General features: G+C 42.2%; 2 protein-coding genes across 2 annotated transcripts in view; one reads left to right on the plus strand and one right to left on the minus strand.

Annotated features, from left to right (window-relative positions):
* Window positions 1-7318: 7318 nt before the first annotated feature.
* The window catches only part of top3b (DNA topoisomerase III beta), a gene marked incomplete at its 3' end in the record, with an annotated part of 35943 nt that continues 19393 nt past the window's right edge, over window positions 7319-23868 (plus strand). The window contains exons 1-9 of the mRNA XM_080046276.1: window positions 7319-7514; window positions 14606-14737; window positions 15632-15738; window positions 16234-16308; window positions 16565-16761; window positions 17725-17881; window positions 18137-18250; window positions 22192-22282; window positions 23511-23665. Of these exons, the coding sequence (XP_079902402.1) occupies window positions 7445-7514; window positions 14606-14737; window positions 15632-15738; window positions 16234-16308; window positions 16565-16761; window positions 17725-17881; window positions 18137-18250; window positions 22192-22282; window positions 23511-23665 (1098 nt within the window). The 5' untranslated portion in view covers window positions 7319-7444. The remainder of the gene's footprint in view (window positions 7515-14605; window positions 14738-15631; window positions 15739-16233; window positions 16309-16564; window positions 16762-17724; window positions 17882-18136; window positions 18251-22191; window positions 22283-23510; window positions 23666-23868) is intronic.
* On the minus strand, window positions 9062-11462 carry LOC307261529 (interleukin-25; the record flags this gene model as incomplete). Its single annotated transcript, XM_080042093.1, has 2 exons — window positions 9062-9290; window positions 11338-11462. 2 exons carry the CDS (start codon window positions 11460-11462, stop codon window positions 9062-9064), a joined length of 354 nt encoding a protein of 117 aa, XP_079898219.1.

The following is a 23868-nucleotide window of genomic DNA, read 5'->3' on the forward strand; positions in this document are numbered from 1 at the left end:
GTGTTTCAGTTGAAATTGCAATCTGCAGTGTTTGAAATGCACTAGGCATTCATTCAGTTTTGAATGTGTGGTTTATAGTTGTGGCAGCAGTGTGTTAGCATTTGAAAAAAGTACTGGAAATCCACAGTGTTGTGCAGGTTGTGGTTAAGCCATGAGATAGGTGTGTAGAGTTTTGAAAATCGTGTTTAATCAATGAAAAACGATCTAGAGTTTGGTCTGAATGAACCGCTGCTCTGCATACTGTTGTTAGAGTTTTACACTTGTCGTTCCAGTTGTGCCCACTGTGGTTTAGCGATCGAAAAAAACTGTAATTGAAAATGATACTTCGATTACGATTAATGAACGATTATTTACTTTTTTGTTTTCTGCCCTCATAGTTCACTGACAAGGTTTCCTGATATTTTCTTATAATAAAAAGTGCAAATCTTTTTATTCAATTTGAGTGTAGAAATGTTAAAAGGTGCTCCGAGGAACTTTCAGTTTTTATTCTTTCTTGCACCCCCTTTGGACAAAAGCGGTAGTGTTTTTACTACGCCTGTCATGGTCTGTCTTGTCCTGTCTTGTTTTTGGTGGTTTCCTGTTTTATTTTGGTATGTCTGTCTTGTTTCCTCCCCATGTCCTGTCTAGCTTCCCTCTTGTTGATTGCTGTTCCCTTCCCTGATGTGTTTCACCTGTGTCTCGTTATGTCTGGTATATATACTCTTTGTGTTCCTTTGTTCCTTGTCCGTTCATTTTTGGTTTGTCGTGTGGTGTCTGGTGAGTCTGGTTCTCCTGTGTTGCCCTGTGTTGCCCTGTGTTGCCCTGTGTTGCCCTGTGTTGCCCTGTGTTGCCCTGTGTTGCCCTGTGTTGCCCTGTGTTGCCCTGTGTTGCCCTGTGTTGCCCTGTGTTGCCCGTGTCTCTACGTCTCTGCCTTTTTTGCCTTTTTGCCTTGTGGCCGTTTTGCCATTCCGGAGTTTTTGTATTGATGCCTGTTTTTGAGCAGAAATAAATGTTCTTTTGCTGTACGTCTGCATTTGGGTCCTGCTTGTCTGCCTGCCACACACCGTAACAGAATGAACGGACCCGAAATGTACCCAACAGACAGCTCTTTTGAGGTGGACCTCGAGAAGGGAATTTTTACTCTTTCTTTCCTCAAAAAAGCCTGGGAGAAGGCCCCCACACTCGACCACCGAGAGGCAGCCTTGACGCTGACACGTCGAGTTGTGGTATTACAGCCTCGGCTCTGGGAGTTCCTACCGGAGTGGGCAAATAACTTTTTATACCCATCCAAGGTTAGGCCTCCCAGCTACCAGCACAATCCCAAGCCTCTGCCCTAGGTCTCCTGCTTCAAGCCTCAGCCCCCGGTCCCCAGCTTCAAGCCTCTGACCCCGGTTCCCTGCTTCCAGCCACAGCCCCTGGGTCCCAGCTACCAGCCTCCACCTGCTTTAAGGACTATCAGAGTGGGGGTGGTGAGTTTGGATTACCAGCAGTTTCCACAATGCGCTCCAGCTCCCGAGTTGACTCCGGCCTCCAGCAGCAAGCTCCAGTCTCAGGCTTCCAGCAGCAAGCTTCAGGTACCGGGCTCCAGCAACCAGCATGCTAGCCACCTGCCCCAGCATGCTAGCTACCAGCCCCAGCATGCTAGCAACCAGCTCCTGAAGGAACTTGAACAACCACAAGAACACTGTCCTCCTGGCTCCCCCCCACCCACCCCGTTTGGGTTTGAATTTTTTTTCCCTTCCTATTATCTTGGGTCGCCTGGTAGTCGACCTTTAGGGGGGGGGGGGGTACTGTCGTTGAGGGGGACCGTCCTCCGTTCCTGTCCGAGGGGTCTCCTCCTCCCGAGGGATCTCCTCCTCCGTTGCCTCCCGAGGGGTTCAGTCAGTTGGCCAATGCCGGCCTCCAGAAAGGGTTCCTCGTCTTCGTCGCTGCAGGCCTCCAGAGGGACGGAGCCCTCATGGTCTAGGCCGTCCGCCTGAGGCTCCCTGCCGTGCCTCTGCTTGCCCCCCAGGCCGTCCGCCTGAGGCTCCTGTGTATGCCCTGGGGCATGTTTCTGGCCGCCCGCCTGACACCCCTCCATTCTGCTCCACTCCAGTTCCCTGACTAGCCGGTCACCCCGTGCTCTGCCCCGGGCCATTTTTTTTGGTTTCCCTCCTCCTGGCTCCCCTCCACCCACCCTGGTTGGGTTGGACTTTTTTTTTTTTTTTCGTTTTTTTTTGGTCGTCATGGTCTGTCTTGTCCTGTCTTGTTTTTGGTGGTTTCCTGTTTTATTTTGGTATGTCTGTCTTGTTTCCTCCCCATGTCCTGTCTAGCTTCCCTCTTGTTGATTGCTGTTCCCTTCCCTGATGTGTTTCACCTGTGTCTCGTTATGTCTTGTAATATATACTCTTTGTGTTCCTTTGTTCCTTGTCCGTTCATTTTTGGTTTGTCGTGTGGTGTCTGGTGAGTCTTGTTCTCCTGTGTTCTCCTGTGTTCTCCTGTGTTCTCCTGTGTTCTCCTGTGTTCTCCTGTGTTCTCCTGTGTTCTCCTGTGTTCTCCTGTGTTCTCCTGTGTTCTCCTGTGTTGCCCGTGTCTCTACGTCTCTACGTCTCTGCCTTTTTTGCCTTGTGGCCGTTTTGCCATTCCGGAGTTTTTGTATTGATGCCTGTTTTTGAGCAGAAATAAATGTTCTTTTGCTGTACGTCTGCATTTGGGTCCTGCTTGCCTGCCTGCCACACACCGTAACAACGCCAGCTGTTGTTCCTGGGTGAGCGTACCATGACAAAGGCAGTTTTTTTCGATTGCTAAACCACAGTGGGCACAACTGGAGCGACATGTGCAAAACTCTAACAACAGTATGCAGAGCAGCGGTTCATTCGGGCCAAACTCTAGATCGTTTTTCATTGCTTAAACACAATTTTCAAAACTCTACACACCTATCTCATGGCTTAACCACAGCCTGCACAACACTGTGGATTTCCAGCACTTTTTTTCAAACGCTAACACACTACTGCCACAACTGTAAACCACACATTCAAAACAGAATGAATGCCTATGCATTTCAAACACTGCAGATTGCAATTTCAACTGAAACACTAAGAAGGTGTCTTGTTTTAGACTTGTTGGTGAACATATACAGTATAAAGGGAAAGCTCAAAAATATATATTTTTTTGGAAATGGACCAATGAAGACAGGTTGTTGGAGGGAGAAGAGTGGCAGTGAGAGTGTGGATGTGTGGAGGAAGACAGAGCTGTAATGTCTGATGAAATACAGTAAGGGCAACACTGATAGACCCTGTTGTGAATCATGGTCTCTCTTTGAGAGAGGCAGGGTTGAGAGTGCAACCCAATCTGCAAACATCTAAAGTTGCATCTGTAATACGAATTTTCCAGCAAACAAACAGCTTAGAGTTGCATCCTTACAGTAAATGACAACATTACAGGATAGATTTCTGTATTACAATTATAGAATATTTACACAGATAAATACTACATTTGGAAATGTTTTCAATAAAATATACAAAATGTGTATCTATTGAAGCAAACTTCTGATTTTAATTTCTTTTTGTTTTCCTAAAAAAACTGGTATGTTATAAAATAAACAATTTCATGTGAAAGAATTTCACCCTTTCATTGAAGAAAATATTACATAATTTGTGTGAAATAACTCAAATTATTTAAACTGTAAAGATTAAAAGTTTGTAATTTATGTATTGGGGTTTGATGCTAGTGTTTGTACTCTGAGCATATTCTGAGTGACAGTGTGTGTTATCTCAATGAGGACAATTCATAGTGTTTTCTGCACTGAGCCTATTTTGCAGGTGAAGTGAACTGTTCAGCTCCAGTGACTGTTGGTAGTGCAGACTGTAGTTAAAGTTTTGCACATTGAGCTACAGTTGTGCCCACTGTGGGTTAGCGATCGAAAAAAACTGTAAGAAAAACTATATAAAAATAAGAATTATTTGCACTGATGGTCTTGTTTGCTGTTACATGTAATGTATGATCATCAGAGGAAAAATTAGACTGTTTAAGAAATATTTAAAAGTTCCTCCTAACACCTTTAAGGAAATACACAAATGAACTATTAATGGTTATTTATTGAAAATCTTAAACTGAAATCAAAGCAAAGCTGGAAATGAAAAGGTCACATTTTAGTTTTAAAGTAAAAGTCAAGTTCTATAAAACAGTATGACATCAATAAATTGCAATTCTTGCAAAAAAAAAAAAATCGCTTAAATATTACCATGTGCAAAAATGTCAACAGAACACTGCTGATTGCGTTAAAATAATTTAAAGAAAAAATCTAAATAATCTAGCCAGATTACCTCGATAAGAGGTTTGGAATGTCGGTTTTGTTTAGATTAATTGCCCAATGAAGTGTTGTAGAAGAAATGAGCTAACGTTAATAAGATAGCTATTAGAGCTCCGTCTGAAGTCCAGGAGATATACTGGTTTATGTGCTTTCTGAGGCCTTTCCAAACAGAAGACAGTAGTGCAGTCACATATACGTGACTGTCCATATACGTATGAATATTGTGCATGTTCTCAAGCCACAGCTCAACACCCCCCTCCCAAGTTTATGCAAAGCACCCCCATGGAGTCATAACCATAGGCAGGGCATCTGCTAAGAAGGGTCTGCTGACTCAATGGACCACAGGGAGGGGGGGATGCATTTAATTGATTACCCTCTTTGATGTGGAAGAGAGGGGATGGATAAAGCCACACACACACACACACACACAGTTCTGTCCTCAAGCCATCTGCCTAGGGGTCAACAACCCATCAGCATCCCAAAAGACAAGAAAAATCAAGCCTCCCCTCCCCCGCCCCACAGCTCTCTGTCGTTACCAGCCGTCACCCTCCTGCCCTTAGTGACCTAGACCCAGAGAGGAGGGTGGATGGAAGGATGGATAGATGGATGGATGGATGGATGGATGGATGATGGGTGATGGATGATGGATGGATGGATGCATGGGAGAATTGTGATTTGAGTGTAGATGCTGAATCACAGGAGTGAGAGCAAGTTTTTAGGTTGTGGCTGGATGAAGGCTAAAGACTGTCACTATATTATTTCATGTCTTCTCCTGCCATCTAGTGGACAAAAGTAGGAGCAGCCTCTTATAGGCCATCAGGGACAAAATAAACACTTAACAGCAAAACCTCCCACCGCCAACCTCTTCTGATTGGCAGATTTCCCCCACCAAATAATATTTATTTTAAATGTTGCTTTATAAAGTTCGAAAGCTCTTATCTGCAAATCCAAGACAGAGATCCAGGAAAAATGGGGAAACCCTGCATCATAATATAGTCCAAAAAGAGTGTATTGTATTTGGTATTTTTGTTTTTTCAAATCAGATAGGAGGTTTGGCTCTTCGGCCATTGAATAAAATGATGAAACATCAGATTGGTTAAAGGTTAGGCTTCCTATAAGGCTGGATAGGTGTCATAGCCGCTCGCTGTAGTCATTCTGCTTGTTCAAACTAGACACAAAGACATTATTTGCTGAGGCACTTTCAATAAAGTTAATGGAGTACAAAAGCCATTGTTCTTGTTCCACGTAAACATGCATTCAACGGTTTATTCAAGCTATTATGAGGCTTCAGCAGTTATGAATTAGAATGATCAAGCCTGTCTTCAAATGTTAGTCTTTACAGTACAACATTAGGCCTATCATTTTTCTGAAGATCACGAGACAACGACCAACCTGTTGTAGTGATGGGCTTAGCTCCTGATTGAGGCCCACTCTTCTTATGGATTCACTTCATGGAGAAATGAATTGGCAGAAAATGTGGATATATTTTTTCCCCCAATAATAAAGTTAAAGTGATGGATAAGGATGTTATTATGTACATTTGTTGAAGCCTAAATCCACACTCCAAACCAAACTTTGAGCAACAGTAGGCCTGCCACGCAAAGAGGCATCTGGAGTAGCCTAGAGGAAGAGTAACAACAAACTGTTATTGGGAAATTCTTTTTAGACTTTATTTTTTATATTGGTATTTTAATAGGCTATATTTGTATGGGCTAATTTCTTTCTCTTTTGTAGTAGACAGTTTTCTGCGTGTGCTATTGTTATGGCCTACACAAAAAGGCAAGGATGGAACAACTTCGATGCTGTAGGGCACTTTTTGTAGTATTCTTAAATACAGGTTAATACCCAGGGGGCAAAGTGATTGTATGGACATGGAGCGTTGTAAAAGGTTGTTCACCAAAAATGACATCTAGGACCTTCCAGGATCACAACCTGGGTGGACAACCTTGTCAACAAGCTGCTGGAAAGCTACAGCGGGCCGACATAGCAAATCAGAACCACTGTTTAAGTGAATGGGGGTGGATGGGGATGGGCTAATGGGGAATTTTTGGAACTTATAGATATCATTATGAAACTTTGCCAGTTGATTACTGACATTAAAACAAAAACTTTTGTATTACAGTATTTTCCAAAATGTTTAAATAAATATGAAAAATCATCAATATCTTACTAATGATGCGTAAATTTGCATATCTGCAAAGCCCCAAAATCTAGATGTTGGAAGAAAACAAAGTCAATTTGTTTTTAAATTTTGAAAACAAAACAAGTGTCCAACTGCCTGAAGCTTTTCCTAATCACAGTTCAAATTTGATCAATAACCCATAGAAAATACATTTTTTACACAGTTACATTTCATGTGCTATGGACCAAAAGTGTCCTTTTGGAGTCTCCAGCTGGTATTTTAGGAAACGGCTAGACATTCCCTTGGAAAAAACTGTGTAAAAAATTCATTTTCTATGGGTTATTGATCAAATTTGAACTGTGATTAGGAAAAGCTTCAGGCAGGTGGACACTTGTTTTGTTTTAAAAATTTAAAAACAAATTGACTCAGCTTTTGTCCAACATCTAGATTTTGGGGCTTTGCAGATATGATACCTTTTACAACGCTCCATGTCTGTTTTTTTTTTTTTAAAAAAGGGGTTTTGCCCCCTAGGTATAAGGTTTCTTTCTTTTTCTTTTCTCATTTATGATCTGAGAATGAAGCCTGCGCGTTCTGAAGCCTGGTGTTATACACTCCGCTACAGTAGAGGGCGGTAATGCGCCAATAAGCTAGAGCTGCATACCGCCGTAAAACTAAAAAAAGATGACGAAGTAGAAGCATGGACCTATTTATGAGCTTTTATCATTTCTTAATAGGTCCATGATTGTGAGCCATAGACCTATCATGAAATGAGGCTATGAGCTTTTATATACTATCTATGGTTATGAGTAGACGGAGTAGACCATGGGAGACGCGGTCGACATGCACCGGAAGTGAATAACATGTAAACATCAGTCATGTCCGCTCTCTCGTGGTTCATAACTCTTAGCCTATCAGAAGCAGGGACCTATAAAGAAAGATCAGAAGCGTCCTCCAGATTGAGGTAGTTCTTATCTATGGATGGTTCATCATAGTAAAGTGGTTATTGCTAGTACTCGGTGAAACAGTAAGACAACACCATTATCCCATTCACAATGAGGACTGTTCTGATGGTGGCGGAGAAGCCGTCCCTGGCTCAGTCCATTGCGAAAATTCTCTCTAAAGGTGGGTACCGACTGCTAGCTAGCTGTGTACGGTAGTATGGCATCAAGTCACACTTATTGTAACAATAAAGTAGGCTACACTCTTGGGCTTATAGCAGCAGATTTGGACTAACGTTATTGGGGTCAGAACGCATTATTATTACGATTCTGTCAGTGCACCCCCCCCCCCCCCCCCATCTGCACCGAATCCATTAGAGCAGTGGTGTCAAACATACGGCCCGCGGGCCGGATGCGGCCCGCGAGATGATTTAATCCGGCCCGCGACTTGTAGAGCACACATTTATGAGCATTTCAAAAAAAAAAGTAAGTCTCTAGCCCATTCCTGTGAGGAGATATGAATTTTTAAAGAAATAACCAAAATGCTCACTCCAGCCGCTAGGGGGCAGCCTAAATAAAAAAAAGCACATTTTAGCAACGTGGGAAATGGTAAATGGCAATCTTGCTTCACCGCTATTAATGTTTCCTCCAGTGCTTTATGGCAAAGTAAAAACCAAAAAAATAAAAAATAAATAAAACAATTTTTATTTTTAGTGCTGAACAATTAATGTACTAGCAAGCGCGATGTGTCCGCGGCTCTGCACGTGCGAAACGAGCAGGAGCATGCTAGTGTAGGCCTACAAGATTTATTTCCTAATTTTCCATGCTGCTTTATTTTTATGTTTTAAATTGGGAAAAACGAATTCCAAAACAACCAATAACCTCTGTATTTAAAAATAAATCAAAACAGTAGAAGTTGCACTTTTATTAAATTTTATTTTGTACTGTCTGCATGTTTGCACAAAATGTGTCCCTGTACATATAGTAAACAAAATTGGACAACTGTAACGTCAGTGCCTGTTGTATTTGTGTATTCAAATAAACAGTTGTTTATTTCATTAGTGCGTATTGGCATCTTTGAGCAAAATACCCCCCAAATTTTTGCTGCGGCGCTGCGCGCCGCACCTCCTATTCCCATGGCCAGCAGCAACCTACTAAGACATTTCCTGGGGGGTACAGAGATCCCTTGTGATCCGTGATAATGTAGGTTACAAATGTAGACTGAGTGATAAAGCATATTACTGAAAAACAAAGCTAGAGATTTGGAGTTGATGTACGTTATTTTGCCATTATTGTACTGGTCCGGCCCACTTGAGATCAGAGAGGCTGTATGTGGCCCTCGAACCAAAATGAGTTTGACACCCCTGCATTAGAGCCACTGCTAAATGACTCGTACTCTGTTAAGCACAGGATAATATTGAACCAATAAGACACTCTGTTGTCTAAATACAACTTTACAGACTGGACCCTAGTTCAAAGTAACCAAGGGAAATGGTTTGCTGCCAGAATAGGTTCCTCCATTATGGACACAATAATACGATGATAGCAGTTAATGTAAAATGTCTTTAATTGGTATGATAAGCTTGTTTACAGACGGGTGTGTGCATTGGTTGAAAACAATAGCGATGAGTGACGTCATGGGTATTTCTTTAGAGAGCAGCGCGTTGAGCCCATGGATGCTCTGTCTATACTATCTATGGTCTGAACCAACACAAGGCTTCCACAGTATTCTCAGCTGTGCCTGGAGATAGCACATATACAAGCTACGGTGATGAGCTCAAACTCCAGAGAGTAGCTGGCGGTGGGGAAGCAGGTGGGGTTCTTCTTGAGTACGGGCATGCGGAGGGCCACGGGGATGGTCTCCAGGCCAAAGGCAGTGTCCAGGCCCCGGCAGGAGTGACCGCTGTGGCAGCTGGCCTCATGGATGACCTGAGGCACCCGGTTCAAGTCTATGTTCTCCCTGAGAGAGAGAGAGAGAGAGAGAGAGAGAGAGCAAAAATGTTTTTATTATGTAGTAGGGGTGTAACAAATACAGGACTGTTGAAAGCAAAGTTACAAGGTTCTTTACACAGCAGATTAAAAAGACAAAATCAAAGCTGAATAAACAGCATGAAAAAGGAAATAGGGTGCTTTTCCCTTTTTAAAGGACAGCTCCGCCATTCTGGAGAACACTTGTTGTCCAAATCGGTGAATGTCTTGTCTTCCTCACTATCCACTACCCTTCCATATATGTTTCCGTATGCTCTGAAAGAAAATCCATTGTGAAAGACACACAGGCTAACACAAGGGGGCTCTGGCCGAACCTGGCGTAGCTAGTAACAACATACCCATTTACAGAGCCTAGGCTGTGTATTAACAATAGATTTTCTTTTCAGCAAACACACAGTGCAGACGGGGCGTGGATGGAGAGGAGATGTTCACCGATTATGACAAAGTGATTTTAATTTTTTTTTCTTTTATTGACGATTTCCCCAAAATGTTTTAATAGAATCAATAAGGCCTAGACACTTCCTGTTGTCAATGGAACAGTAGTTGTTGTCTCTAGTGTGGCTTCGTCTGAAGTGATATAAACAGCAACAACAACATCAGCAAATCAACACACTTGAGAAGCTGGGCACAGCCAATGTTAGGCCTTATTCTCTGTCATAGACTGAGGATAGCATCTGTTTTGCATGGTAATACAAAGTGAGCAGGGCAGCCTTAAAACACATCTCCTCAGACTGCACGTCGACTAAAAAAAAAAATTGCGCTTGTTACATCTCCATGTAGCACTTACATGTGGCACCTTGTAGTTTGGTTTATCTGAAGCTATAGTACTTGCGGGATTCATGTTGTTCTGAGTTTGTACCTTCATTGTTGAATGCACTTACAGTTTTTTTCGATCGCTAACCCACAAAGGGCACAACTGTAGCTCAATGTGCAAAACTCTAACTACAGTCTGCATCACCAACAGTCACTGGAGCTGAACAGTTCACTTCACCTGCAAAATAGGCTCAGTGCAGCAAACACTATGAACCAGCCTCATTGAGATAACACATACTGTCAATCAGAACACACTCAGAGTATAAACACTAGCATCAAACCCCAATACACAAATTACAAACTTTAAATATTTACAGTTTTGAATAATTTGAGTTATTTCACACAAATAAAGTAATATTTTCTTTGAAAGGGTGAAATTAGTTCACATGAAATTGTTTATTTTATAACATACCATTTATGTCAGAAGTTTGCTTCAATAGATACACATTTTAATTTTATATTTTATTGATTACATTTCCAAATTGTAATACAGAAATCAATTCCTGTAATGTTGTCATTTACTGTAAGGGTGCAACTCTTACATTTTTCTTTGCTTGAAAATTCGTATTTACAGATGCAACTTTAGATTTTTGCAGATTGGGTTTCACTCTCAACCTTGCCTCTCTCAATGAGTGACCATGATTCACAACAGGGTCTATCAGTGTTGCCCTTACTGTATTTCATCAGACATTACAGCTCAATGTCTTCCTACACACATCCAGTCTCACTGCCAATCTTCTCCCTCCAACAAACTGTCTTCCTATTTTTGAGCTTTCCCTATACTGTATATACAGTATGTTCACCAACAAGTCTAAAACAAGACACTTAGTGTTTCAGTGGAAATTGCAATCCGCAGTGTTTAAAATGCATTAGGCTGATATCCATTCTGTTTTGAATGTGGTCTACAGTTGTGACAGCAGTGTGTTAGCATTTGAACAAAGTGCTAGAAATCCACAGTGTTGTGCAGGTTGTGGTTAAACCATGAGATAAGTGTGTAAAGTTTTGAAAATTGTGTTTAAGCAATGAAAAACGATCTAGAGTTTGGTCCACATGAACCGCTGCTGTGCATAGTGTAGTTAGAGTTGTGCACTTGTCGTTCCAGTTGTGCCCACTGTGGTTTAGCAATCGAAAAAAACTGTAATGGAAGTGGCTTTGGATAGAAGCGTCAGCTATATTAAAATGTAATGTAATGCCTGTCCACTCACACGTAGCTCCAGGTAGCGATGCTGCGCTCATGGATGTTGGCGGGCAGGCTGACCAGCTGGCTGTAGTAGTCCTGTAGACTGTATGCACAGAAGGACTCATCCACACACTGGCCGCCCAGGGGCATGGACACACACTGCAGGGCTAGCAGGAGGATACACAACACACGCAGCAGCTGCACACACACACACACACACACACACACACACACACACACACACACACACACACACACACACACACACACACACACACACACACACACACACACACACACACACACACACACACACACACACACACACACACACACACACACACTATAACTTCAACACTGGGTTAGACAAGGGTCTGAATTCTAGAGTTAGCCCCATTAATCTGGCTGATGGTTGGCATTTTGAGATAATTGGCATCGGCCGACATATGTGCACTCAGGAGAGAATGTGTGAAGAAGACACTGTGGGCAGCCTGCTCAGTGTGGTGCTGTGCTGCACGGTTAACATTTCTTTAATTGTTAACCCAATATTTAACTTGTATTCTATCCTTATTTTCCATTCCTTACTTTTGGGAACTTTGGAAGATAGTTTTAGATTGAGTCACTAATGTGTGGTAGTGTGTGTAGCACTGGTCAATTTGAGATTCATGTTTTGCTTCCATAACATGTCTGCTTCCATACTAGTATAAATCAAAGGTCCAAAATGTACATTTAGGTACAGACATCCTGTCAGTGTGCGTCTGTCATTTTTCACCTATAGACTACAACCATCTTTAACGGCCATTATCTCAACATTAGTTGACTTTTTTTTTTTCAATACTCAAAAATCAAACATCTCAACTTCTAAAACACTGACATCCACCAAACGTTCAATAAACATTCTCAGCACTATTCTTAAGGTTATTACAGAAGGATCTCTTCATATGTTGTTAATGGTCTGATTTATGAGACATTTTCTTCTTTAAAACGTGCAGAAAATGCATTTTTAAGACCTGACATCTGTTCTGTAAAACTCTGGACACTATTATAATAATGTTGTAAAGAGGAAATGAAAGATTTTAACTGTGGCTTGATCACACATCAGGATTGTTGGTTTTTAAAGAGATGCTAATGTATGCATAGTTAGATAGATATTGACAAATGTGCATATTTATTCAAATGTTCTACATTTTTAATAAATAATACATAGATTTTTTGTAAGTAATCAACTGGCAGAGTTTCATGATGATATCAATAAGTTAAATGTTCCCCTATCCACCTGCAGTGTCTGGCCTGAAGGGGGCACAAGAGATCAGATCTGTCTTCAGGGGCTCTGGGTTAAAGCCATACTGGATTCAGACTTGATTCTCATGTCTTAATATCTCAACAACTTGCAGAGAAGGAAGTTATCCCCTGGCCCGTTCATATAGCGCCCTCCTCAGGTCAAACTGCCATTTTGTCAGCTATTTAATGTTAAGTTTAAAATTCCATTTAAAAAAAAAAATTTAACTCTAAATGCGAGCTTCACCTAAACTTACTATCTAATGTTTAAACAGACGAGGACTGTTAGACTTTTCAAAGTTATCTCCTGCCAGACAGTAGAGGCAAAGCTTCTTACCTGGAGCATGGCTGAAGTCTGGCTGGAGATGAGAGCTTGTGGTCTGGTCTCTGGTGCTCCTTGGCGGGTGCTGCTGCTGGGCCTGTAGTGGTGACTCTACCGTAGCTGGACCTGGCTGTATTTATACTGCTCACTCTATTGTCATCATAATACCTTTATGACCAGGTTCCTGTCATTAGCATTCAGCCTTGGGAGAATGATTTGAATTGATGGAGGCTGTCCGTATGGAGTTCTGAGCCCCATGTAACCCATGAAATAACCCAGCCATGTCCCCATGCCTCTCAAAATCTGACTCATCAGTGAACAGTGAAGGTTCTTTAAAAAGTTTGACCAGACAATACTTTGGGAAGGCCAGACACTGTGGGTGGATGGGGGGGGGGGGGATGTGTATATCTTCTAGCATCATGAAACTTTTGATTACTTAAATTAAAATAATATTTTTTTCTGTTACAACTTATACAGAAATGTGTGAATGATTATGCAGAATTGGTTGAATGGCTAATTATGTACATTTGCAACTCTTTAAAAACCAAACATCTAGATAGGATGAAGCCAGAGCCGTGAGTTCAAATCCTTATTTCAGTTTTACAACAAATGAAATGTCAGATGACAGATTTTGGATAGTTTATTTATTTTTTTGGTTGAGAGTATTGAAAAAATATATGATTGAGATAATGTCCGTTAAAGATGGTTTTATAAAGGAGATACAGAATGCAAACAGACAAGGTTTAGTCAAATCAACACCTACATTTACATGTTGCACCTTTTATTTATACTTGAATGAAAGAAGACATGTTATGGAAGATAAATAGACACATATCTCAAGTTTGACCAACACTTGTTTTTGCCTGCAGTGGACTTCAATCAATACATCTTATTAAATACACATTATGTGAAGTAAAAATGAACATTAACGCATTTTGCATTTCAGTGAACTGATAGTGTAGAAGAGATAATTATTCTATTGTAAGGTAGTTAGATTTAATTTCTGTGTCATGTCAAACATTTGTCCCATCCTGCATAGGATTAAAACACCCTTCTTTGTGTGAAACATCACAGAACATCTTTATATAAAAACTAAAGCACCAAATAAATCTCATTGTATCATTATACTTCTGTATTTTTTTAAATAACATGTTTCTTATCAGGAGTTTTAACACGTTTAGCTGCCTCTTCTGATCCCTGTGTTGAAGCCGTTGTAGTTAGACTGTTTTGAGTGTCCTTGTGTTCACTGGCCTGTAAAACCCTCGCAAGTGGTCGCTCCGTGGTGTAGTGGTTAGAGTCCCTCCCCCCCCCCCCCCCCCCATAGTAGCTGAGTCCTCTTCACAGCAGACGTGGGTTGGTGTTTGGTGTTTTGTCCTCCCAACGGAGTCTTCAAGGCAGGAAGGCAGCATTGGGAGAACAACAGTTAGGGTTATGGTTATGGTTATGGTTAGAGTTAGGGCCCTTCCAGGCAGCGCTGCCTCCAAGGCTCCGTTTGGAGGATAAAACACCATTGAGCACCCGGGTTAGAATCCAGCCCTGGTCGTTCTCTGCATGTCATTCTCTGACCCATTTCATCTCTCTCTCTCCTCACTGTCAGCATGAAAAATGCTGAAAAAAATATCTTCCAAAAAACAAAAGTCCCGGGTTAAAATGAGTGTGTTGCCTGATGTCATGTCTTTACCTTGGTCTGTAGGAACCTGCAGCAGTCGTAAAGGGCTGAACGGAGCATGCTCAGTGCACGAGTACAGTGGCAGCTTCCAGGGCCAGAGTGTCCGCTTCAAGATGACTTCTGTGTGTGGACATGTGATGAGTCTGGACTTCATCGGTGGGTATCATCATCCATGTTAGCTTCTGCTCATCTTAGCCTTCATTGAGGACTTTCCCTTGGACCATTGTCCAACTCATTTACATTAACTGAGTGGAGGAAGGGGAACCCCCCCCCCCCCCCCCCACTAAGAAACATAATGCAACAACAGAAGTTGATACAAAACCACTTCATAATGCCTCTGTTCTTCATGACTTAATATTTTCAAATATTCCAAGATCCTGTATTACTGTATTACCACCCAATCCTACTCACACGCCTCAAAAGAATGCTCAACCAATAGTTGAGAGGTGAACTCAGTTTAATGTTATTTACCCATTCATGTTAAGGACATGACCCCAAGTATTTCAGATTGGGGTGAGGAAGTGTTATGCAGATCTGAATGGATCAGTGCATCCCTAACTGTGACTGTCTCATCTTTTACACCTGGATTTGTCCTCTTCATGGTCCATATGTTGTTAAACCTGCAGTGTGTAGAATTTTGGTATTTTGTTCATAGCAGACTTGGTAGAACATAATTATAATATCGATAAGTACGTTTAATTTAGTGTATAATAGCTGAATTTTTTTTTTAGATTTTTTTTCCCCTTTAGAAAGGGTCTCTTATATCTCCATATTTCTCCATACCATGGACCACAGCCTGTGCACCGCCATGTTGGAAGTATCATGGTTGGAATGTCATCAGGTGCATTGTTTAGAATCTAGTATTGTTCTTGTCCTTGAAGGCCACTGTAGCTTCTGTTATTATTCGAAAGGGGTGGGTTTACCCAGGAAGCGTTGCATTCTAGAACTTTCACCACTAGAGACCAATATACTATTATTCAGATATTACTCACTGCACCTCTAACAGTCTCTTGTCATTCCTAAGTGAAGCTTCTTCCTTCTTTTGTCAAGGCAAGTACAACAACTGGGACAAGGTGGACCCTGCAGAGCTGTTCAGCACAGCCCCCACAGAGAAGAAGGAGGCCAACCCCAAACTCAACATGGTCAAGTTCCTCCAGGTATAGTAGGGCTGGCCATCTATTGGGATCCCACCATTCCAATCAATTCCAAAAATCGATTCTCCTTATCGGAGCCAACTGTCCTCACGCAGTCCCATGCAGCGCTCCAAAGTGGCCGGTGTGCGCACTATTGAATCAGCTCTCCTACTCAGTTGCACACCATAAGCTGCACATTTTTAACTGATTAATATGTTTATCTTGGTCTGAGCAAACGCTGCATTAGTATGATCTTGTAAAAATTGTCCAACAAAGTCATCGTCTACCCGGCACAGCCTGCACTGTTGTTTACAAACTTGCGTACACGAGGTGAGAGCTGGCGTGGGATTTGAGCGTATCATACGCTCACGTCCAAATTGATAAATGCCAAGATTTGTGTGGAAATGTGGGTGTATACCCACTATTCCGGTCTACGCACGGTTGATAAATGAGGCCCAGAGTGTGTCCCGCCCTGTGTGTGTGTGTGTGGTGCTAACTCCCCACTCTCTGTCCTGTCAGGTGGAAGCCCGGGGCTGTGACTACGTGGTCCTATGGTTGGACTGTGACAAAGAAGGGGAGAACATCTGTTTTGAGGTCATTCACACCTGCTAATTAACATGTCATCTCTGTCCTAGGGCAACAATCCTAATCACCATTTATTGTGATTGCTATTATAATTATTATTATAAAAAGACATTGATTTGGAGAACATCATGCATTTTATTGAACTAATAAACCTGTGTTTTAAGGCATAGATATATGAATCAAGATCACACATTTTTTCGGATTAATCCTGCAGCCCTAATGCTAACTGGTGGTGACCTGCCCTGTGCCACTCCCTCCTCCCCAGGTCCTAGATGCCATAGAGCCAGTGATGAACAAAGGGGGTGTTAGGGAGCAGACTGTATACCGCGCTAAGTTCAGCTCCATCACAGACACCGACATCTGTCACGCCATGAACTGCCTGGGAGAACCCAACCGCAACGAGGCTCTGTCTGTGGACGCACGGCAGGAGCTGGACCTGCGCATCGGCTGTGCCTTCACCCGGTAATAATGATGATAATGATAATAATAATAATAATAATAATAATAATAATAATAATAATAATAATACATTTAATTTATATAGCACTTTTCTCGCAGTCAAAGTGCTTTACATAGGAGCACAACAGTAAACAAACAAAAGGAAAATGTAAAGTTGATGGGGCTTGGGTTGGTGGGTGATCTAGGGGTAGGCAGAGGACAAGAGATGGGTCTTGAGATGGGACTGGAAGATGGTGAGGGACTCAGAGTCACGGATGTGTTGGGGGAGGGTGTTCCAGAGCCTGGGAGCTGCCCTAGAGAAGGCTCTGTGGAGGTTTGATGTGTGGGTGGAGAGTAATGACCATGGAACAGGAACAATTAAATTGAGTGAATAATTGGAAAGAAATCAGCCGGTGTTGGAGTTACAGTCTTTTATTTTATTTCTTAAGTACAATTTTAAAGGCTGGGACCAGTTTTCTTTTTACAAAACACTACACACAACCACACACCCAATGAGCAGAACACCTCAGACCCTTTGCAAAATGAAACACTCTTGCAAAAATTGTACACTCATTTATAAAAACCACATTTTGTCACCGTATGAGACACACATGTTTCATATGACTTCATTCTGTCTGAACCAGTTACACACTGCTGTTGCTCAACTAAAACACTTCAAGCAATTCTACTTCTCAGTGATTAGAGTACTTTATATGAAGAACACAGAGAAAGTGCAAATATACAATTAGTTCACCAAACACTACACAAGACCAATGCTGCAGACTGAGGAAAATATCTTTTCTAGGTAAAGTGCTGCTTGAAAGTATGTAAACCCCTTGATAATTTATTTATTTAGTTTAACCATTATTAATACATTTTGACCAATACCAGTATTTTTGAAAAGACAAAATAAACCTCTACCATGAGCACCCCCTGGTAATAATTGTAGTCCTAATCCTGTCATTTTGTTGGTCACAATATTTCCAGCTTCCAGACCAAGTATTTCCAGGGTAAATATGGCAATCTGGACTCGTCCCTGATCTCCTTTGGCCCGTGCCAGACCCCGACACTGGGCTTCTGTGTGGAGCGCCACGACAAGATCCAGTCCTTTAAAGCAGAGACCTACTGGGTAGTTCAGGTCAAGGTGAGCTCTCACTGCCCCCCTCACACAGTAACTCTCTCCTCCTGCCACGCTGCTCTAACTGACTGTGTGTGTGTGTGTGTGTGTGTGTGTGTGTGTGTGTGTGTGTGTGTGTGTGTGTGTGTGTGTGTGTGTGTGTGTGTGTGTGTGTGTGTGTGTGTGTGTGTGTGTGTGTGTGTGTGTGTGTGTGTGTGTGTGTGTGTGTGTGTGTGTGTGTGTGTGTGTGTGTGTGTGTGTGTGTGTGTGTGTGTGTGTCAGGTGTTCAAAGGAAAGGACAGCCCCCTGACACTGGACTGGAGCAGGGTGCGGGTCTTCGACAGGGACGTGGGCCAGATGTTTGTCAACCTGGCCAAGACGTCCAGGGAGGCCAAGGTATGTCTTCTGATGTGATGTAATAACCTGACGTGACTGTAAAGAGTCTTTTACAGACGATTGGAAATATTACAGGTATATCCTGACACATTTATTGACCCTGATAAAATATATCAATATTTTATAAAAAAATTAAAATCTTATCAAAATCAACTTTGGTTGTAACCAACTGGCAACCTCACTGTGATAACAAGACTCCAGGAGGGCTAGTTAATAGTCCTGCATATAACCCTCTGATCAAGCCATTACTTTTCCTTTTTACACCTGGATTAAAGAATAGGGATCTAACCATAGATAGTATATAAAATGGATGTAGCATCCGGGCTGACCTCAGTTTTTCAGACTGCATCCCATTCTCCTCATGTGCGTCGCCATTTTGTGAGATTTTAAATCCGCCTCATTTCCTCTTGCCGAAAAAGGGCATTGATGTGACTCTGGGGGGAGGGAGATACACCCATCTAGCTGACGTATACCTCTGAGGCAAAGTGAGGGACAACGGGCGGAGAGCTGTCACTCAAGAGCCCCTAATTATTCATACATTTTAACCTCCAAAAGAATAAAAACTAGCCTGCTAGAAAAATATTCACCCCCCTCAGTGTTGTCATGGAGATATGAGCTAAACATACAGACTAGAATGCTTTTATGGACCAGTCAGTAAATAGGTTTAATAAGACTGTGAAAACGGCCTGTTTAACAAGTGAGTCCCCCCCCCTCCTCAATGTTTGTCACCCCCGCATTGGATGCTGGTAGAAATCTCTGTGGTTGGAGCTTGGATCTAACCTGTTGGTCAGTGAGCTTTAGGGGGCACCCATAGGCAGATTTACTCACCTAATCAGGGCTGTACGCTTATTTTTTTAGGTGGTAGCACTGGTGCTAGCAAGCAAAAAAATTCAGTAGCACAAAAATAAATTTGGTAGCACACAAAGTAGGCTATGATTGAAAACTTGCATAACCTTAACCCTTGCATTTTGCTCTAATTACCTTTGAGCATGTCATCCTGGTCTCATTTGAGATTCACAATTAATATGATATCCTAGTGTGTGCAGTAATAATTGTAGAAAAATGAATAGGGGTGCACTGATTTAGAAAAAAGAATCTAACCTGCCAATTGCAATTTTTTGCTGATTCAGTATTATTATTATAATGTCCTTCTGTTAATTAAAACCAAACTTTAAAACATTAAACATAGCCTATTAAATAAATAAGTATACACATTGGTACAATTTAGGATAAATTAAATAGGTTGTTGTGAATGTGTTGGGAGTAGCTTTTCAGTGGCTTATTTAAAACTTTGTTTAACTAGGCTACTGTTGACTGCAGCTGAAGGAGTTGACTTTCAAGCTAGAAAAAAGCGCTAACTTCCTGTTCTTACCGGCTTCAAAATAAAAGTCAACTCACGTTTGGCTAGTAACAGGCTTTTAATGTGAAGGCGCACAGGAAATGTTCTGTTTGTACACGCGCTAACTTAACTGCGGTAATGTGCCGTCTCCTTCCGGCAATTGCCGTTGAAGCCTATATGGTCTAGATGCAGCCGTGAAGTTTTTATACCTAGAATCGTTGCACGAGCACAGATCCCGAGCACACATCTTTCACCAGCCAAAGTGGAGGGTGGACTTAATAACTTACTTGCCAAAGACTCATTTACCCGCAGTGTTAATGTAGAGCCCTCTAAGCAGTGTTGTGCATCTCTCCTCTGTGTTTCAAAGACAGCCTCTCCTCATTATCAACCTGTCGCACGAGTGCGATAGGATTCGTATTCATCATCGCACGTGATCAATTTCAGTAGCAAATGCGATCAAAACTGTCGCACTGTACAGCATTGCACCTAATACAATGTATTACATGGCACTGATACTGTATATCCTGTGTTCTGTTTGTCGATCAGGGCATTTTACAGGTTTGTTATTTTCAGCTAGAATGACCGTTGCTATGAATAGAACTATAGTTGCTATGGACAGGTTCTAACAGGCTTTTTCACATCCTAACAAATCCTATTTCCGCTTTTTTTTAAATGGATTTAATAAAGGTTCAGTAAGCGGCATGGTCAGTTTAGCTAACTTCCTGTCAGTGACTGCAGTTAGCAGTCCCCTCCCTCGTCCCCACGTCACCACATTAATGCACTGCGGTCTTCAAGCAGCGAGTTATCTAGCATCATCTCAGATCCATAAGTGTTCTGTCGCTCTGCACGTGCACCGGCAGTGAGACGGGTGCCGGTTTGTAGCGTTCTCTCTTCTGATTGATCAGTAGTGGGATCCCCGAAAAGTTTATTTGCCGATTACATGCCGAGCGGGTGACTGAGAGATCGGCTTTATGAAACATGCACACTATGTAATGAGAATGGGACCTTGGAGACGTGGTTAATGGAAGAACAGTCGCCAGGAAAGGGTGAAGAGGGGGAAAAATACCCAAGGAGCTGGACGAAGGAGAGCTCAATCACATGTAAGGAGGAATGTCATGAGATTATAACAAAAAGTAACACAGTATGAGCCAACACAGCCCTTAAAGATTGGCTTAAGGAAAAGGAAAAGATGTCAACAAACCTTGACGCACACGGGGCAGACAACCTGTACGTCTTGCTGCGGTCTTTCTACCCATCAGTTACTCTGTTGCCAGATACAAACCCAATCCCCTAAAAGTTGTGACGTTTCGTAAAATGTGAATAAAACAGAAGGCGATAGTTTTCCTAATCTTTTTCGACATGTATTCAATAAATAACAGTACAAAACACATCATATGTATTTGTTTAAACTGATAAACTTTATTGTTTTTGGAAATATACACAAATATACAATTAGAAAAATTGCAACACGTTTCCAAAAAGTTGGGACAGGGGCATGTTTACCGCTGTGTTACATCAGCCTTTCTTTTAACAGCACTGAGTAAGCGTTTGGGAACTGAGGACATTCATTGTTGACATTTTGAAAGTTAAATGATTTCCCATTCTTGCTTGAAATACAACTTCAAGCAACATTCCTGGGTCTCCATTGTGATATTTTGTGCTTCATAATGCACCACATCTTTTCAATGGGAGACAGGTATGGACTGCAGACAGGCCAGTCTAGTACCTGGCCATGTAATAAGCAGGATACTGTCTACTGTCTGTCTTCATCCAGGTGGACGTACATAACCCCTACCTGTCTGTCTGTCTCCATACAGGTGGACCTACATAACACCTACCTGTCTGTCTGTCTCCATACAGGTGGACCTACATAACCCCTACCTGTCTGTCTGTCTCCATACAGGTGGACCTACTCGGTGTATGAGTGTGTGTATGAATGGGTGAATGTGGTAAGATATGTAAAGCGCTTTGGGGCTGAGAAAATCGGCTAGAAAAGCGCTATATAAGTCAAGTCCATTTACATAACACCTACCTGTCTGTCTGTCTTCATCCAGGTGGACCTACATAACACCTACCTGTCTGTCTCCATACAGGTGGACCTACATAACACCTACCTGTCTGTGTCCTCATACAGGTGGACCTACATAACCCCTACCTGTCTGTCTGTCTCCATACAGGTGGACCTACATAACACCTACCTGTCTGTCTGTCCTCATACAGGTGGACCTACATAACCCCTACCTGTCTGTCTGTCTCCATACAGGTGGACCTACATAACACCTACCTGTCTGTCTGTCTTCATCCAGGTGGACCTACATAACACCTACCTGTCTGTCTCCATACAGGTGGACCTACATAACACCTACCTGTCTGTCTGTCCTCATACAGGTGGACCTACATAACACCTACCTGTCTGTCTCCATACAGGTGGACCTACATAACACCTACCTGTCTGTCTGTCTCCATACAGGTGGACCTACATAACACCTACCTGTCTGTCTGTCTGTCTTCATACAGGTGGACCTACATAACCCTTACCTGTCTGTCTGTCTTCATCCAGGTGGCTCTACATAACCCTTACCTGTCTGTCTGTCTTCATCAGGTGGAGTCGGTGAGTAAGAAGGAGAAGGCCAAGCAGAGACCACAGGCCTTGAACACAGTGGAGATGTTGAGAGTGGGCAGCTCTTCTTTAGGTATGTCCACATGAGCAGCTTGAGGTATCCCCTAGGTCAGGGGTGTCCAAACTTTTTTCACTGAGGGCCACATACAGAAAAATCTACGAAGGGCCGGGCCACTTTGCAAAAATAACACATTTATCAGGACATGTAGCTGCTCTGATGTTTAGTTTCATAGTGTCAAAAAATTAAATTGTAATCCTTCTTCACGGCAACACTTTACTTGCACATTAAAAAGATACATCCCCCCTCTTGTTAAATGCCATTGATACACCCAGTGTTTTCTGCTTTTACGTCTAATGTCCAGCTTGGTGAAAATAGTAGCCAGCCTAGATCCCGCCCCTCCGAGATTTTTTTTACGTTTTTAAAGTGAAATGCATGAATCTGGTGCACTTTGAGAGGGAAATGAAGAGGCTAAAGCTGAAGAATTTTGTATGAAAAAAAATGTAAACACTGTGTCAGATGATTTAGAAGCTATTGGAGAAGGACACATGGATTTTCCATAATAATATTAATTTAAATTAAAATATTATGCAGGGTCCTCTGGGATGGCCTTGATGCTCTTTTTCTTTTATGGGACATATTTCTCTGTAATATAATGAGTGCATTTAGATTATTTAAAAATTAAAAGGGCCATATTACATTATATTTTTAAAATGTGCCAAGGGCCAATCAATCAGTTTTGACACCCCTGCACTAGTAGGTTAACTAAGAAATGCAAAAAAAAAAAAAAAAAAAAAATTTAAAGGGCCATATTGCATTATATTTTTAAAATCGGCCGCGGGCCAATAAAAAGCGGGCCGCGGGCCGCAGTTGGCCCGCGGGCCATAGTTTGGACACCCCTGCCCTAGGTAATAATCTCCACTCACCTCACCTTTAGACGACATGCCTAAATGCATTGAGTGGCTGCCATGTAATTGGCTGATGATCAGTTATGTGTTAACAAGAAATTGAACTGGCGTGCCTAATAAAGTGGCCGGTTAGTGTACACATTACAGTGAATATTGGGGAATGTGTATGCATGTACTGATAAGTCAATGCTGATGTTCAGTATTACTTTGTTTGGAATAAGGGCCATAACTATGGAATGTTTGGAATGAGTTTATCACAGTATATCTTGATACGTTCATTGTTTGGTCAAAGAAATGTAGGGGAAATGAGGGAGCTAGTGGATCAAGAATCTTTGCTATAAAAATGAGTTGGTTATATGTGTGTGGACTAATTGGGGTTGTTTTTGATGTGTGAGGCATGGGACCCCAGCATACCATGCAGATTGCAGAGCGCCTGTACACACAGGGATACATCAGCTACCCCCGTACTGAGACCACACACTACCCAGAGAACTTTGACCTGAAGGGAACACTCAAGCAGCAGACCAACAACCCCATGTGGGCAGAAGAGGTGAGGAGGGGGGGCAGTGGCGATGTGGGTAGGGCTGTCATCCTCTAGAGTGCAGGGTCGGAGGTTCGATCCCCCGCCTATCCGCCACATGTCTAAGTGTCAATGGGAAAGACAATGAAACCCCATATTGCTCCCGATGGTTCAGAGGGCGCCTTGCATAGCAGCGACTGCCATCGGTGTATGAGTGTATGAATGGGTGAATG

This window comes from Ammodytes marinus (assembly GCF_949987685.1).
Source record: "Ammodytes marinus genome assembly, chromosome: 2".
In the NCBI taxonomy this organism is placed as follows: Eukaryota; Metazoa; Chordata; class Actinopteri; order Uranoscopiformes; family Ammodytidae; genus Ammodytes; species Ammodytes marinus.